Source organism: Alosa alosa, chromosome 10 (genome assembly GCF_017589495.1).
Source record: "Alosa alosa isolate M-15738 ecotype Scorff River chromosome 10, AALO_Geno_1.1, whole genome shotgun sequence".
Taxonomy (NCBI): Eukaryota; Metazoa; Chordata; class Actinopteri; order Clupeiformes; family Clupeidae; genus Alosa; species Alosa alosa.
Window position 1 is genome coordinate 1287869 of NC_063198.1, and position 16850 is coordinate 1304718.

The following is a 16850-nucleotide window of genomic DNA, read 5'->3' on the forward strand; positions in this document are numbered from 1 at the left end:
GTTCAAAGGATTAGGCATACACTTAATCAGTCAATGGGGGCTACTTAAACATTCAATTATCCTTATTAATCTATATGACCACTTCTGAATTGTGTTGCATCTCTAGGCCTTATTATGAACTCAAAATGGGCAATTTAATTATTTCAACTCATTTCAGACATTCCGAAAGCTATTAATCCTCCGTAAAACATATTTGAAGAACATGTGGAAAAAAAACTTTACTTTTAGTCATTTAGCCTACCCGATCTGCAATACGTTGCCAACAGCCTTGCCTTGTTTGCTGCCGACGTATTTGATTTTTGTCGTAGAGTGAGTTTTAATTCCTCCTAACTTGTCACAATAATTGTGCATTCCTCGTCCGTAAAATAAGGTGATCGCGTCATCATTGCAAGTGGTGACTTGCGCTGAAACCCGCCTCTTTTATGTGAACGTGCACAAACTCCTATTAGGTTAACCCCGGTTCAACAAATCAACTTCTTAATCAGCGTCGTAGTACTGCCGGGGGATATATGACCGGAGCCTTATGTATCATGCATGTAATGCCTTATGCATCACCGGCCAAACTGGCTAGTAAGTTTTTATTAACACCCGCCAAAATGAATTTTAACCCGCATTCGGGTTCAGCATCACCGATGGAATACATGAATTGTCCACATAAGGGCATTGCTACAGCGGGTGACATTAGAGATGTCAGCCTCAATCAGCTGACAAAAATAATGAATTCCCTCGGCTGACAATCTATATCTTTCATAGAGAGTATCGTCCAGGTATATCAGCGGATTCTGGCGGTCTCTAAAAACCCTCGCCCTGCGAAGAGAGCCCCTCACGATTTGCGCTCCAATGTCGTATGGATCATCAGGTACGCCGTCATTGTCTCGAAATGTTAGTGGAGGGGTGGTACTTATAAAGGGTGTGGTTAACGGAAATCTCGGGTTAACCAAGAACATAACCTGCTCGGAGCAGGTTTGAGATGCAGTGTAAATTGCCATGGCAGCATACCTCGTTTAAAACCTATCCACCTTTCGTAGTACGTGTTAATCGAGAAGTTACGCCACACTTGATCAAGTTACTCTTGAAGTTACCCAGATAAGCCAGTAACCCCGCTTCGTAGTACAGGCCCCTGGAAACCATAATTAAACTAGCAGACTAATAATGAGGAACAGGTGAGGGTGAGATGAGACACAGGGAACAGAGACACATGGCAAAACAAACAAAGGAGCACATGGCTGACAGGAACTAAAACACAGGGACAGGAAGTAAAACAAAGCACTAGGAAACCAGGAAGTGAACAAAACCCTCTACAAACTAAAACCAAGACAGCAGAAACACAATGTAAAACCCGAACCGTAACACTACTGATATTCATGCAGATCGAAACTTTGTTAGGCCTTGCGATAGGCTAATCGGTAGAATAATCTTATTATTGTATGAATTATCACAGTCAGATGGCAGCGCCAGCTGAACGAAAGCTATTGAAGTCCACAGTTGTGTGTTAAAACTTCCAGCTGAAGTAGTGTCAGGATCAGTTCCTGTTCTGTCTTGCCTGTACTACGAAGGGAGCTTAACCTACCCAGATGTAACCCACGGTTACTTTGTTAAACCGGGGTTGACAAAACCTGGTTATCTTAAGTGGTGTTAATCGGTACAACGACGCTGATTATGAAGTTGATTTGTTGAACCGGGGTTTACCTAATTGGAGTTTGTGCGCGTTCACATAAAAGGGGCGGGTTGCAGCGCAAGTCACCACTTTCAGTGATGACGCGATCACCTTATTTTACGGATAAGGAATGCACAATTATTATGACAAGTTATGAGGAATTAAAACCCACTCTACGAGAAAAATCAAATACGTCGGCAGTGAACAAAGCAAGGCAAGGATGTTGGCAACGTATTGCAGATCGGGTAGCCTAAATGCCTAAAAGTAAAGTTTTATTTCCACATGTTCTTCAAATATGTGTTACGGAGGATTAATAGCTTGCGGAATGTATGAAATGAGTTGAAATAATTAAATTGCCTATTTTGAGTTAATAGAAATGCCTACAGATGCAACACAATTTAGAAGTGGGCATATAGATTACAGTAATAGGATAATTGAATGTTTAAGTAGCCCCCATTGACTGATTTAGTGTATGCCTAACCATTGCCAAACGTACATGGCAGCAGGTGAAAATAAAACACAAACACATTATTCAGAATAGTGGTTTATATAGTCATAACTTGCATTAATGTTTCTTAATTATGAAAACATGTAGGCCTAGTATGCTTATCGCCTTCACTTGGCCTCTGTTTTACAGCTAACAAGAAAAAGGTGTCTTTGAACACTACTGTAAGGCACCAGAGTGTTTTACAGTAGCAGAGGAGTTGGCCATCGCAAATAATAGTGGAAGGCCGATTATGGATGGAAGGGGTTGAGGGAGGCATTCGGTCGGATTCTGGTGCTGTGGAAATGTGTAGCCTTTATGTGCAGGGTACAGTAATATGACATTCAATTCAACAAGTTTGTTAAAATTGTGATTTTAATTTATTAGGCCTACTGTAGGCTAGGCTATGTCCGATTTATTTTAGGCTATTCTTGCTCAGATGTTCAGCATACTGTAGGCTAGGCCTATGTCTGATTTATTTTCGGACATACAGTATTCTTGCTCAGATGTTCAGCATCACCGATTAGATGGAATACATGAATGTCCATGTAAGGGCATTGCTATGATGGGTGACATTAGAGACTTCTGCCTAGATCATCTGACAAAGATAACGAATTCCTTCGGCTGACAATCTATATCTTCATAGAGAATATCGTCCGGGTATATCTATATATATATATATATATATATATATATATATATATATATATATATATATACAGTATATAGGCTATAGTCTATATATGGCAGTCTCTAAAACCCCTCGCCCTGCGAAGAGAGCCCCTCACGATTTGCACTCCAATGTCGTATGGATCATCAGGTACGCCGTCATTGTCTCGAAATGTTAGTGGAGGGGTGGTACTTATAAAGGGTGTGGTTAACGGAAATCTCGGGTTAACCAAGAACATAACCTGCTCGGAGCAGGTTTGAGATGCAGCGTAAATTGCCATGGCAGCATACCTAGGTTAAAATATATCCACCTTTCGTAGTACGGGTTAAACGAGAAGTTATGCCACACGTGATCAAGTTCCTCTCGAAGTTACCCAGATAAGCCAGTAACCCCGCTTCGTAGTACAGGCCCCTGTTCTCCCTGTCTAATGTTTTTCCATCATGTTTGCTCCTCTTGTCTTCCTGTTTGCTTTGTTTACTTCCTGTGTCTTGTGCCATGTGCTCCTTTGTTTGTTTTCCATGTTACTCTGTTCCATGTGCCTGTGTCTCCGGCCCTCACCTGATCCTTGTTAGTTTAATTATGGTTTCCACCTGAGTCTTGTTCCTTGTTCACCTGTGCCCTGTTAACCCTTGTGTATTTAAACCCTCTGTCTCCCCTCAGTCCCCTGTCGGTCATTGATGTTGTTTTGTGGTTTGCTGTAGTGTTTATTCATATTAAAGATTCCTGTTTGCGCTAAGTTTGCCTCGCCACTACTTGCCTTGCACTCTGGTCCAGCTCTCCTAAGCCAACCATTACAGTATAAGTATGTATATATACTTTTTTGATCCCGTGAGGGAAATTTGGTCTCTGCATTTAACCCAATCGGTGAATTAGTGAAACACAAACAGCACATAGTGAACACACAGTGAGGTGAAGCACACACTAATCCCGGCGCAGTGAGCTGCCTGCTACAACGGCGGCGCTCGGGGAGCAGTGAGGGGTTAGGTGCCTTGCTCAAGGGCACTTCAGTCAGCCTTCTGGGGACCCCGGCTCGCCATTAGAAGGTTCCTCAGTGCCTTGGAGGACGAAGGGTCGACGGAGGAAGACTGGTCCTCTGAAGAGGAAGACTGGTCCTCTGAAGAGGACGACTGGTCCTCTGGGGAGGAATGGCTGGGTCCCTCTCCCGTTCCGGCTCCAATCCCAGCTCCCGATGCCCAGCACTCCCCGCTCCAGTCCCGGCTCCTCGCCTCCTCGCTCCAGTCCCGGCTCCTTGCCTCGCACCAGTCCCGGCTCCTTCCCTCGCTCCAGTGCCGGCTCCTCGTCTCGCTCCTGTGCCAGCTCCCTGCGACTCCTGGGCACTTCCTATTCCTGACCTCCCTGCTCCCATGACTCGAGTCCCTGCTCCGGCTCCTGCTCCAATACCCCCTCCGGCTCCAGTCCCTGCTCTAGCTCCGACTCCAGCCCAGGCTCCGGCTCCAGCACCGCTCCAGTCCTGAGTTTGACTCTGGCTCCGACTCCAGCCCAGGCTCCGGCTCCAGCACCGCTCCAGTCCTGAGTTTGACTCTGGCTCCGGCTCTAGCCCAGGCTCCGGCTCCAGTCCCTACTCCGGTGCCTGCAGCCCAGTCACTGGAACCGCTGTCCCTGACCGGCCGCCCACCTGACCAGCCAGACTTGTCCGGCCACCCACCCTGCCGCCTGCCTGACCCTCCTGCCTTGGCCCCCTCCGCCCTGTTTTTTCGGGCCGTCTGGAATCCGGCCCTTAAAGGGGGGGTAATGTCAGGATCAGTTCCTGTTCTGTCTTGTCTTGTTCTCCCCGTCTAATGTTTTTCCATCATGTCTGCTCCTCTTGTCTTCCTGTTTGCTTTATTTACTTCCTGTGTCTTGTGCCATGTGCTCCTTTGTTTGTTTGCCATGTGTCTCTGTTCCATGTGCCTGTGTCTCCGCCCCTTACCTGATTCTTGTTAGTTACTGAGTGAGTGTAGCCTATATTTTCCATATTTAACCAAGATAATACCATGGCAAATAGGCCAAAAAAGTGACAAGTGCTGCAAAAAAGAGAGAAAAAATGAAAACCCTGAGGTGTGAGTATGATAGTTCAGCATCCTGATGGCTTGTGGATATAAACTGTCTCTGTATCTGTTGGTACAGGTTCACATGCTCTTGTACTTTCTACCAGATGGTAGGAGGGTGAAATGACTGTGGCTGGGATGACTGGGGTCAGCAAGGATCCGTTTGGTCTTTCTCCTCCAGTGCTGGCTGTAAAAGTCCTGAATAGTTGGTATCTCAGTCCTGGATACCTCCCCCCACCTGTGCTAACAATCTGCAAGAAGGATGTGTGCCGGCTCTTTCAGAAGCAGAAGATCAAGTGTCCCCCTCCTGTCTGTGAGTCTGTTCTGAACAGCTGGCGCCAATCTTCACTCAGATCTTTAACCGGTCCCTGGAGCTGTGTGAAGTGCCCTCCTGCTTCAAATGCTCCACCATCATCCCAGTCCCCAAAAAACCCATGAAATCCTTGAAAGACTGAAGCCTTGGCCTTGGCCACCTGAAGGATACAGGACCCCTACTGGACTCCCGGCAGTTTGCCTACTGGGCAAACAGGTCGGCAGATGATGTTGTCAATATGGGACTGCAATACAGCACCACCTCAACTCCCCAGGTACGTATGCCAGGATCCTGTTTGTGGACTTCAGCTCGGCAGTCAACACCAGCATCCCTGAACTCCTACATCAGAAGCTCACCCAGTTCTCGTGCCTGCCACCACCAGTCAGTGAATCATCAGCTTCCTCATTGACAGGCAGCAGCATGTCAGACTGGAGAGCATCTCATCCAAAACCCGGTCCATCAGTACTGGTACCCCACAGGGGTGTCCTCTTCCCGCTGCTCTTCTCCCTTTACATTAATGACTGCACCTCAAAGAACCCGTCTGTAAAACTCCTGAAGTTTGCAGATGACGCCACCAAAATTGGTTTGATCCAAGACGGTGACGAGTCTGCTTACAGACAGGAGGTGGAACAGCTGGTCCAATGGTGCAGTCAGAACCACCTGGAGTGAAACCCCAAGAAGACCGTGGAGATGACAGTGGACTTAAGGAGAAGGGTTAGATCCAGGGTTAAATCTTAGACTATACTGATACTGCACTATTCCTTCCCTCTCTTCTTCTAATGCATCAATAATGAGAAGGCAGAACTAAACTATCTCAACATGTGACAGACATCAAACGAAGACACTGAGGGCCAGATGTAGGTACATTTGCGAACATAGCGTTATTAGCGCCATGGACAAACCGATGATGGCGAGCGCTGTGATGCGTGGTATTTATCAAACTTTCACGGTAATCTGCGCCTTTATCCGCCCCCCTACCCCAATTTACGAACGTCCACAACTGAACGGCATAGCCTACATACAGTACAAGCGCAGTTGAATGAAGTTAACTGATGACATTAAAAAGAATCAAACGTTTTTCGATCATGAAATAATACAATACATGATAAGATGTAAACAAGCAAGGAGATAATGAAAATCAGTAGTCCTACTCAAATTACTTGTGCATGTAGGTGATGGAAGATTGGTCAAATCTAGCAAGTAGGAAAGTTTAAGTGGATGATGTGAAAGTGAAAGTAAGACATTTGAAAGGCAACGAAAGTTAAGGTTGCTTTTGATATAGTACAAAGACGCAAAACTGGTGCTCTAAATAGCGATTCTGTTGTCTTTGAAAGGTTCTCTTATTGATGCATTAAACTGCAATTTGATTAACACCTGCTTTTACAAGGCAGAAAAATTTAGGCGCAGAATAGACGTGCATTTTCATAATCGGGCGCTCTTTACGCTTCCTGCGCACGCAATCAGTCAAATGTATACTTTAAAAGAAATTACAAACTAGAGTATCTTTTGATAACCTCTATTTTACACAGAATGTGGTTCTTTGACTTATTACTTACACCTGAAGATTTTTTTAAACTAAGGCTTAGACTCATAGGTTTGGAGCCTAATAAGATTTTGTCTTTTAATTTAGATTTTATTATTCTGGAGCATAATCACACAATTTTAACGTAGTTTGAAAGGGACAGATTCAGGAATAGGCTACTAAGACAGGCCCCTCTTCTGTCTGACTCACCTCATGTTACCCTTGTATGTATGACTGGCTTCTGACAGAAATTATGTTTTGTGCCAACATGTAGAAACACTAGGCCTAGAAACTACAGCCTTTAATTGGTGAATGGAGGTGCAAATTCCTTTCTTTGGTTATTGTCCGCGATTCCCATTAACTAGGCTATCACGTATTGTAAACGTCGCCACATTTGATGACGTTTTGCTTGCATGGATGCGCGATTGAGTGCGCATCTAAATAATATGCAAGATGCAACAATCATTTCTAAGAGGGCTATACACGGTAATTTCTGGCATTACTACTAGCATATGAATGCATTAAAGACGTGAAGAAATGACACAGGCTTGCACAAATTCATCATTTAAAATGAAACGTTTCACTTTCGCTATCATTGCAAGAATAGGCTACAATATGGAAAATGTTCCCTTTCAGTCTGATCGGCTCCAAACATGTATGGGATTTTCTTTAGCCTGTGCTACACCTTTCCAAGAAGTTTTGTGAAAATTGTTCCGGTAGCTTTTGCGATATTGTTGACAGCCCTACCTCACCGCAGTAGGGTGCTGTAAATAGAAGCTTTTGATAGTGCACGCCACTAACGAAAAAACGGAAAATCACCAGGACAAACCACTCAGAAGTGTAGGCTACTCTGGAACCATAGGTCACTAATTTGTGCGTTATTTATGTTTGATTACATTTCAGATATGTGTTGGTTTCCTGTAGGCCTAGTATAGCGCTTTATTCTTTCTTTATTTTTCTGTGTCCGAATATTGGGGGGGGGGACACTTTGGTCATATTTGAATATTGGGGGGGACACGTCCCCCTCAATGTCTATGGTGACTACGGCCTTGACATACATTATTGTTTATTCTATGTTTAATGCAAACCTGACTTTACTTTTGACTCAATAACAAATTAAAATTAAATGGACAAAATGTATAGTGCCCTTTACCTAATAGTGTGTTGCACAACCTTTAGAGACAATAGCATTTTCTGTAGCTCTTTATGAGACTTCTGCATCGGTCAACAGGTAGTTGGCCCCCTCTACCTAAACAAACTGTTTGAAGCGTGCCCTCTACAGACTGCACGTGTCTGCTCTCTCCACAGATGTAAGATTCAGATCAAGGCTCATATAGGGCTACTTCAGAATAGGCCATTGTTTTTTGTTTTACTTAGCTATTTTTGGTTGCTTTTAGGTGTGAGTTTTGGGTCATTGTCCTTTTGGAGGATCCATTACCTGCCACTGAGACCAAGCTCTCTGACACTGGGCAGTGTGTTTTGCTCTAGGATACCTTGGTGGCCTTGCGTTTGGGTGTACTTTCCCATTTGTCATTTTCTATGATTATTTACAATATCCCAAATTCCCTGTCAGAGATCCCCAGGCATGTTTGTGTGTAAGTGTCCATCAGGTACCTCCTCCAGTTTGACTGTGATCATGGTGAAGGCTCGGAACACACATTCAGTGGGGCCTGTGATGGTTATAATCCGTTCTGGACAAGAACCCTCTGAGATGTTGATGCGGGCACTGCTCTGTACAGACATAACAAAAAATTAATTTGTGAGTACATGTGTGTCTCTTCTAGCTCAAAATGTCACATACTCAGCTGAAACATCCTTGTATTTTTGTCTATTGTCTTTCAGACATGTAGTCTATGATGACAAAATATAAAAAGTGGGGACAGGGGTGAGAAAGAAGTGCCGTTATATTCTCTTTTCTCTCCCCGTGTAGCCCAGTGATATTATAAACGGAACTAGTGCTTTAGGTTTTATCAAACATTTTTTTTTCTTTCTCATTGATTTTCATTGATGGTTCCCAGGACACATGAACACATAATTACTTTGAAGGATGAGAGACAAACAAATAAATGAGTAAATACAGACAAAGCAAATAGTCTAGTAATGGTGAAACAAATACGACTGAAGTGGGCGCAAAAGCGTTAGTACATCTGGCCCTAGGTTTTAATCGTTCAAGTTTCAAACAGAAGTCATAGAAAAGGGACATGTATGATCCGTAGTGGTCCACATGCCCAATATCGTGTAAAATAAATAATGATTTTTGTCATGTCATTTTCTTACATGATTTCCGGTTATACTTTACTTGACAGTATCGACATAAGAGTGACATGACATTGTAATGAACATGTCATGAACAAGTCATAAACGTTTATGACATAACACTTCTGTTATGAAGTGACATTCGGTTTTTGTCATAACAATTTAGGGTTAGGATTAGGGTTAGGTTTAAGGTTAGGGTTAGGTATAGAGTTAGGGTTAAGGTTACGGTTAGGATTAGGGTTAGGGTTAAGATTCATGTGTCATGACAGTGTCATGTATTCATGACATTGTCATGTCACTCTTATGTCGATACTGTCAACTAAAGGGTTACCTGATTTCCTTTACTGCCTTTGCTAGGACAATAGAAAGACAGTTAATTAAAAATATAATATAACTATTGTACGTTTGGGCCAAAACCTCCAGTTGCTTCTGACACATTCAACGGTCTCCACAAGTTTCTTACTGTACGTCCCATGAGGCCTTGCATCAAAAGTGGGAGTGACTTCTGCTTCTTAAAGGAATTATCCGGAGTAAAATGCACTTTAGATCAATTTACGGATGATTGGGAGTACATACGTTGAGTTGATATCCAAATCATGTCATTCGGATGTGTTTTGAGAAGGTTCGATGTTACCGTTTTTAGTCAAAACTCATTAGCGTGGAAGTGAGAAGGGCATATTATTTCACCACTACAAAACGCTATTTTTATACCTCTTCTACAGTTCCAAACAACATTGCACTTACGTGGTAGTGAGTAGAGGGTCCCTAAAGCCAATTTCATCGTTTTAAAAAAAAAAAAAAAAAACATAATCCAGTCCATACAACTTCATTTCAATTTCAAAAGAAATACTGGACTATGTTTTTTTTTTTTTAAACGGCATTGTGAATTTCCAGAGCACACTTGGCAAGATGGCAGCAAAGATGGCAACATTTCCGGAAAGGTACTGGCTTGATGAAATTCATTCTGGACTCTCTATCCGACCACATAAAGACCTCGGGATACCGGTTTGGCTTTAGGGACCCTCTACTCACTACCACGTAAGTGCAATGTTGTTTGGAACTGTAGAAGAGGTATAAAAATAGCGTTTTGTAGCGGCGAAAATAATATGCCCTTCTCACTTCCACGCTTAACGAAGTTTTGACTAAAACGGTAACATCGAACTTTCTCAAAACACATCCAAATGACATGATTTGGATGTCAACTCAACGTATGTACTCCCAATCATCCGTAAATTGATCTAAAGTGCATTTTACTCCGGATAATTCCTTTAAGGGGCTTAGGGGAAGTTTAAGTTCTTCAGACATTTTCCTTTTGATTAGTCGTCTTTTGGGAGACAATGATACCATCCATCGTTGACAGGAACGCTCCGATTTAGTTTTAGGCTGATGTTCAAAATACTGACGTTAAAGCCACTGGATTAGTTTATTCCAGTTGTGTACAACCACAAACAGCACATGTTGTCCCTGAGCTCTGTAACGACATCTCTCATATAGGTTTGCGACTTATATATAATAATTATATATATAATCCGACAAATAATTGGACTACTTCCGCCGCCTCACTGGAGGAGTTTTGGAGGCGCATTGCGAATATCTGATGCAGGAGCTGATGCAAAGCAATGCACTGTATTATTATCACAGAAGATGTTATCCAGGATTATCCACCAGAAACAAATAATTTTGACTGGTCCAAGCAAGTTGTCCAGCATAAAAGTTCATAATAGTTTAGTAGCAACTAATAATAGGTTAATAGTAGGGCTGTCAATCGATTAAAAAAATGAATCTAATTAATTACATACTCTGTGATTAATTAATCTAAATTAATCGCATATATAATTTTTGCTGTGAAAGTATTTTAAATATTTAAATTCAAATGAATAATTGAATACTCAGCATTAGTGACATTAAAGTTCAAAAACTTGTATTATTATTTTCACTGTTCAAATAATGGCCATAATAATCTATGATATGATCTAATATGCTGAGGAAATAAATTCAGAAGTGCTTCGGGAAGAAGTTTTTTTGTTCACATACAAGGCATTTCAGGCCACAGATATAACCTAGGGGACACAATGAAAATAAATTAACACTCCCCTCAATGTCAACACTTGCAGACATTGCAAAGGACTTTATTTTCAACACTTTATTTTTATCAACACCATCAGGCCGTTTTTTAAAAGTAAATGTTCCAATCAATGATCTAGGCAGCACGTTTTCTTCTCTCTCCTTCATTTTACAGTCTAATTTTTACTGCCTAGAACGGCTCGGGGACAAAGGTCATACGGAATCAATTAATCTGCACAAATTTCAGTTATTTTTTTCTCAAATTAATTAATCGAAATTAATCAGTTATTTTGACAGCCCTAGTTAATAGTGACCTCTGGTTATTAATAAATCCAAATCTTTTCCAATTAAGAATGATAGAGGCTACCGTGCTTTTGGGCACTTTCAATGCTGCAGACATTTTCTTGTATCCTTTCCCAGATCTGTGTCTTGATACAATCCTGTCTTGCAGGTCTATGGACAATCTCTTGAATTTCTGTCAATCTCGTGGCTTGATTTTCACTCTGACATACACCATCAACTGTGAGACCTTATATACAGATGTGTGCCTCTCCTAATAATGTCCCATGATTTCATTTAGGCACAGGTGGACTCCAAACAAGTTGTAGAAGCATGTACATGTCCATGCCTGTGAAAACAACACTTTTTATTCTGTTTCTTCACAATTACTGAGTTGAACTGATACACTGATGATGGTGTCATGTAAGGACCATGCTCATGTTGTACAGCACTTGTAATGACATTTTGAGTCACAAAGGCACAGTTTAAAGGTGGCAGAGTTTCTCTGGGGTGCTGTCCGGCATCCTCAAGGGTAATGGTGAAATTTAAAGGTGAAATTGAAATAAATTAATGCATAATTTTGGAATCTTTCTTCTAGCTTTATTACGCAGTTAAGTAAATGGAGGCCACATCACAGAAAATAGTTCAGATTATATTTTCTAACCTGTATGATAATAATAATAATAATAATAATAATAAGCTTTATTTGTATAGCACCTTTCATACACAGAATGCAGCTCAAAGTGCTTTACATTTGAAGCATGTAACACAATAATAGTCAGTTAGTCATTATCAATCACTTTTCTTCATTGCTGGGGCCGTTTATGATCCACTCAGCAACATATCAAAAATATAGAAAATAACATATCATAAGACTGGCAGCCTTAACCCTATACCCCCCATAAGCACGCCATATGGCAACTGTGGCAAGGAAAAACTCCCATATTCCAGGAAGAAACCTTGAGCCTCTGAGCATCTGTAGCCTGTATGACATCTACAAATATTTACAGCGCTCGATAGCGGATTAGTTGTGCAATTTGTTGTAACAACCTAGGGTCTTTTTCCAAAAGTTAACAGGTTTAAACAGTTGTTTGAGAGCATAATAACGTTAATTGGTGCAGTTTTGAGCATTGATTTTTGGATTAACACCAAATTGTCTAACAATGCAAATGTAAAGGGCAAAGACGCATGTCAAAAACAAACTCTATTTTTCACCACTGACAATGCTCAAAATAGAATGACACTTCTGTGGTAGTGTGGTGAGGTTCTCTACAGACAAATCGAAGTATTGTAAACGTTGTAAGTGTTTCGAAAGGTTATAAAAATGTTGGTAACACTTTACTTGATGGGTGAATTCATAATACATTCATAGCAGCTGTCATCAACTGCACATAAAGCATTCATGACTGTTTCATGAGACATGACTCAACATTCATACCAAACCTTTCATGAATGTGGAAGACAGAACGATGACAACTTGTCAAAATAAAAGTCCAACAATCGCAACTTAGAAGACTTAGAAGATACATAGGCACTCATCAGGTGAAAAAGTTAAAATGCCTTTATGTTACGGCAGATCATGATTAAAAAACACTTTGACGTATTTCGGCTCAAAAGCCTTCGTCAGGAAGTGAACAATCTGACTCTGAGACAAGTCTGGTTAAAACATCAATATGGGTGGGTGTGAACATTGGATCATCAAGTAACTAATGGCAGACAAAGGTAGCCACAACCAGACAAAACATAGGTGGCCAACAGTTGGCCTCGAATCCACACAGCAAAGTAAGAGTCCATCAGATATAGACAAACATACAAATGTACATCACACATACATAGGAAAATAAGCATAAGTCTTTACAGAAAATGGCAGTATTCTAAATCTTCATTGAGACCTGGGTAAAGGGCTGCTTTTAATTTAAAATCCAAAACTCTTGCTGATTCAATTGCTTTAGCCTATTCCCTCCCCTTATGGTTTGTGGTATGTGATCAATGCCAATTGCCCTTAGGATCGAATGATCACTATTATGTTTGTCCTTAAAATGACAAGCCATTAGAGTCTATGATGCACCTCACAGAATTGAATGGTTGTTCTGTACTTCCAGTTTTGTGGGCCAGTGAATTAAACATTGAACATTAAACGATGAGTCATTACATTCAGCCAAATCGAAAAACTGCAAACTGTTCCAACACAACAGAATCTATAAGAAAGCTCTATGTGCGATCTAAGTCACAATTTTATGAGTACCAGGTAAAAACTGCAAATCTGGTGTGAGTGATTTTGTATATGGGATCCAGGCAGTGGTAGCCTATGTGAGCAAAGAAGCAAAAATCCCTAATAGTTGCACAAAACTATACCTTTAGGGGACGTTCCCTGATGGTCATATTAAGGATACATATTTTTTTTATCCATTAAGGAACGCAAAACGTAATTTTGTTAAACTATTAGGGAACCTTTAGGGAAAATACCTCATTTACGTCTATTATGTATGCATGGAAGTGTCTAGTGATCAAACATTAAAACGAGGACCGTGTTGTTCTGTGATTGAATGTCCCCTTAGACTATGAACAAATGTACTATCTCAAATTATTAATAGATCATTCTTCTTGTCTATTATAGGGGACATTCCCTGATGGTCATATTAAGGATGCATATTTTTTTTATCCATTAAGGAACGCTCCCTTAAGGTAATTTTGTGCAACTATTAGGGAACCTTTAGGGAGAATACCTCACCACACTACAACAGAAGTGTCATTCTATTTTGAACATTGTCAGTGGTTAAAAATAGAGTTTGTTTTTGATGTGTGTCTTTGCCCTTTGCACTTAGATAGATAGACATTCTTGGATTTTTTCAGAAATTCTTCTTGCACCATACAGCTCTATCAGATAGATAGACCGACAACAGACAACAACAGGACCACTAAACCCTCCCTCACCCCCACCTAACAACAATACACAACACCAAGTATCTCTACGTTCTAAAATATAAAAGTGCAGTATCATTAGCACCAGTGTGCTGTCAATAGTAAGGTGCAACATCATCAGTGACATTTTAATATTATACCAAAGTGCAGTATTATCACACAAAAAAGTGGATCAAGTTATTTTCCCTAACTTGTTCAGTATTGTAATGGTGGATAAATTATTTACGAGCCCGGTTGGTTTGTAAGGACGACACCCTACTATATCTTGTGCCTGATGGCAGCACCTCATACGCCTAGAATAGGGGATGTAACATGTCACCGCAAATTGCTTGTCCTTTCTTCACCACTCTGGATTTGCAGATTGTGGTCAGATAATTTAACTGATGTCCAGCAATGTTGCTGGCCATGTTAACTTGGCCATGTTAACAGGGTTTTCTTTGTCAAAAAAATGAACTGTCTCACAAAATTAAATCTCCGGTCAAATTGTCCGATTGAAATTTGCTAATAATCTAGGCTGGGTGAACGCAGCCTGATCTGACGGCAGTTTCTACCCAAGCCCAGTAGTTGGTTTTGTCATTGTCCCGTATCAAAACTACTTGCATTGTAAGACAATTTGGTGTTAATGCAAACAACTGTATTGCTCAAAACTGCACCAATTAACATAATTATGCTCTCAAACAACTGTTTGAACCTGAAAATAGAGCCTAGGTTATTTTTGCTCCGGAACATTCCTTTAATGTCCTCATCTCTCCTCACTCTCTTCAAGGATTTTTCTGTATACAATTGCTAAAGAACCGTTTAACATATAAACTTGGAACTTGAACTAGGAATATTGATCGTAGGCACTCGCAACACATTAGCAACTATTCATTTACCACTTTGCATGCACTGGTATTTCCCTTAGGAAATTAATCTCTAGTTCTTATTATTCTTTTAATTATTCTTTTGATCACAACTAAATTGAACTGTTTAACTTATAAACTTCATTCAGACACAGAGTGAATTTGTTTGCATTCACTAGATACTGAAAGGATTTATCTAGGCTTACCTCTTCCCGTATTCGCTTGACAGTCTCTCCTTTCTGTGGAGGAAAATTAAATACATCTTAGGCAACATTTGAACAATTTTAGCTTTCCATAGCTTAGGAAAAAAACTTCTCGATTTGATAATATTGTCTTAGTGTATTACTTATTGCTCTTTACTGATCTACCAGACTGCTAAAAAATGTACTTTGGTGAACAGATATGTTCCGGAGCTGAACCACATAGCAGCTAGGACCATTCTTAGGGCCCAGCACTGACGGGGCTCCCCAGAGAACACTTACATATCATCATCAAGTAGGCTTAATAATGTCATACAAATTATAACTTTTAAGTCATAAACTAAACAAACACATGGTTTTATGTTGTTGTTGGTAAAAAGATCATGATAGCCTTTACATTTCACCGCCCCATATGGTTCAGTCTGGTGTATAAGCTACTTTGGATTTCTAAAGATTATGTGGAAGTAATGCAAAATAAAACTAAACAACCTATTCACTATCAGACCTGTGTTATTTGTTATTTTAGATGGAGGGAGAGAAGTACGTGCAACTGGGGTGAAAGCAGCCAACTGCTGATGGCAAACATGACCCCAAGGACCACGATGGCATGGACATGGAACAAGGATGGGTAGCTTCTGGATGAAGAGGAAGACAATGATGTGCTCAGCTGGGTAAGCATTTGTGTGTGTGTGTGCTCCCAACTGAGCGCATGCAAATTTCTGGTTGTGATAAGAGTGTTGCTAATAACAATAATGACAGGGATAATAGTGATAATACAGTAGTTTGGTTAGATTTGTAATTCAATTTCTACTTTTCTTATCTGACAATTTCTTTATTTTGAGTTTGGTCAAGTCCCATGTTGGGTAGAAAGCATATACACTTTGGCTATCCTTCTAACACAGGCACAGGCAGAGACACCAACTCCAATAGCATTTACACCCCATCGTCTGCTAGGCTTACAAGTAGATGGACACACACACACACACACACACACACACACACAACCATGCCACAGCTATGACAACGCACACACCACGGATCTGGTGTGAATGTGGCGTTAGTGTATATATCACCTTATGTGTAGGACAAATTATATTGATAATTATATATTGTATCGAATCATATGATGTATTGAATTTCTTCTAACATTTTAATTGTTTATATATATGTGTGTGAATGTTGATATGAATTGATGTTTTGTTCACCATGTTAGAGTATGTTGTTGATGCTTGTTTGTAAACATATGTTTATGTTATTTACCTGAAGTTGTTGTTCCTGGTTATGTAATGAAATTGTTTAAGAGATTTGAAAATAAAACTAGAAATGCAATTCCAAGGAATTACCAGTGCATGAAAATGCTAAAGTTGTGATGTAAAATATCATGTATCATAGTTAAAATAGATAATACAGAGATGGTTACTACGGTGATGCTAGGATAGACATAGTGGCTGCATAGCTTAACCCTTTAGGCGCCAGAGGTTTTTTTCCGAAACGATCAATTTTGACATCTTCATTTCAAAAGGCTATATCTTAAAAGTGATAAGAGATAGAGACTTTCTGTAAATTAGAGAAATATTAAGGATGACCCAAAGT

The 16850-nt window shown here is 40.6% G+C and overlaps 1 protein-coding gene across 4 annotated transcripts in view; it reads right to left on the minus strand.

The window, feature by feature from the left end:
- Positions 1–16850, minus strand: part of pcbp4 (poly(rC) binding protein 4) — a 130256-nt gene that overhangs the window by 58307 nt on the left and 55099 nt on the right. For all 4 annotated transcript variants that reach the window (XM_048254536.1, XM_048254537.1, XM_048254535.1 and 1 more), the window contains 2 exons: positions 15264–15296; positions 8309–8425 (listed from right to left, as the gene is read on the minus strand). In XM_048254536.1, coding sequence (XP_048110493.1) covers positions 8309–8425; positions 15264–15296 — 150 coding nt within the window. The remainder of the gene's footprint in view (positions 1–8308; positions 8426–15263; positions 15297–16850) is intronic.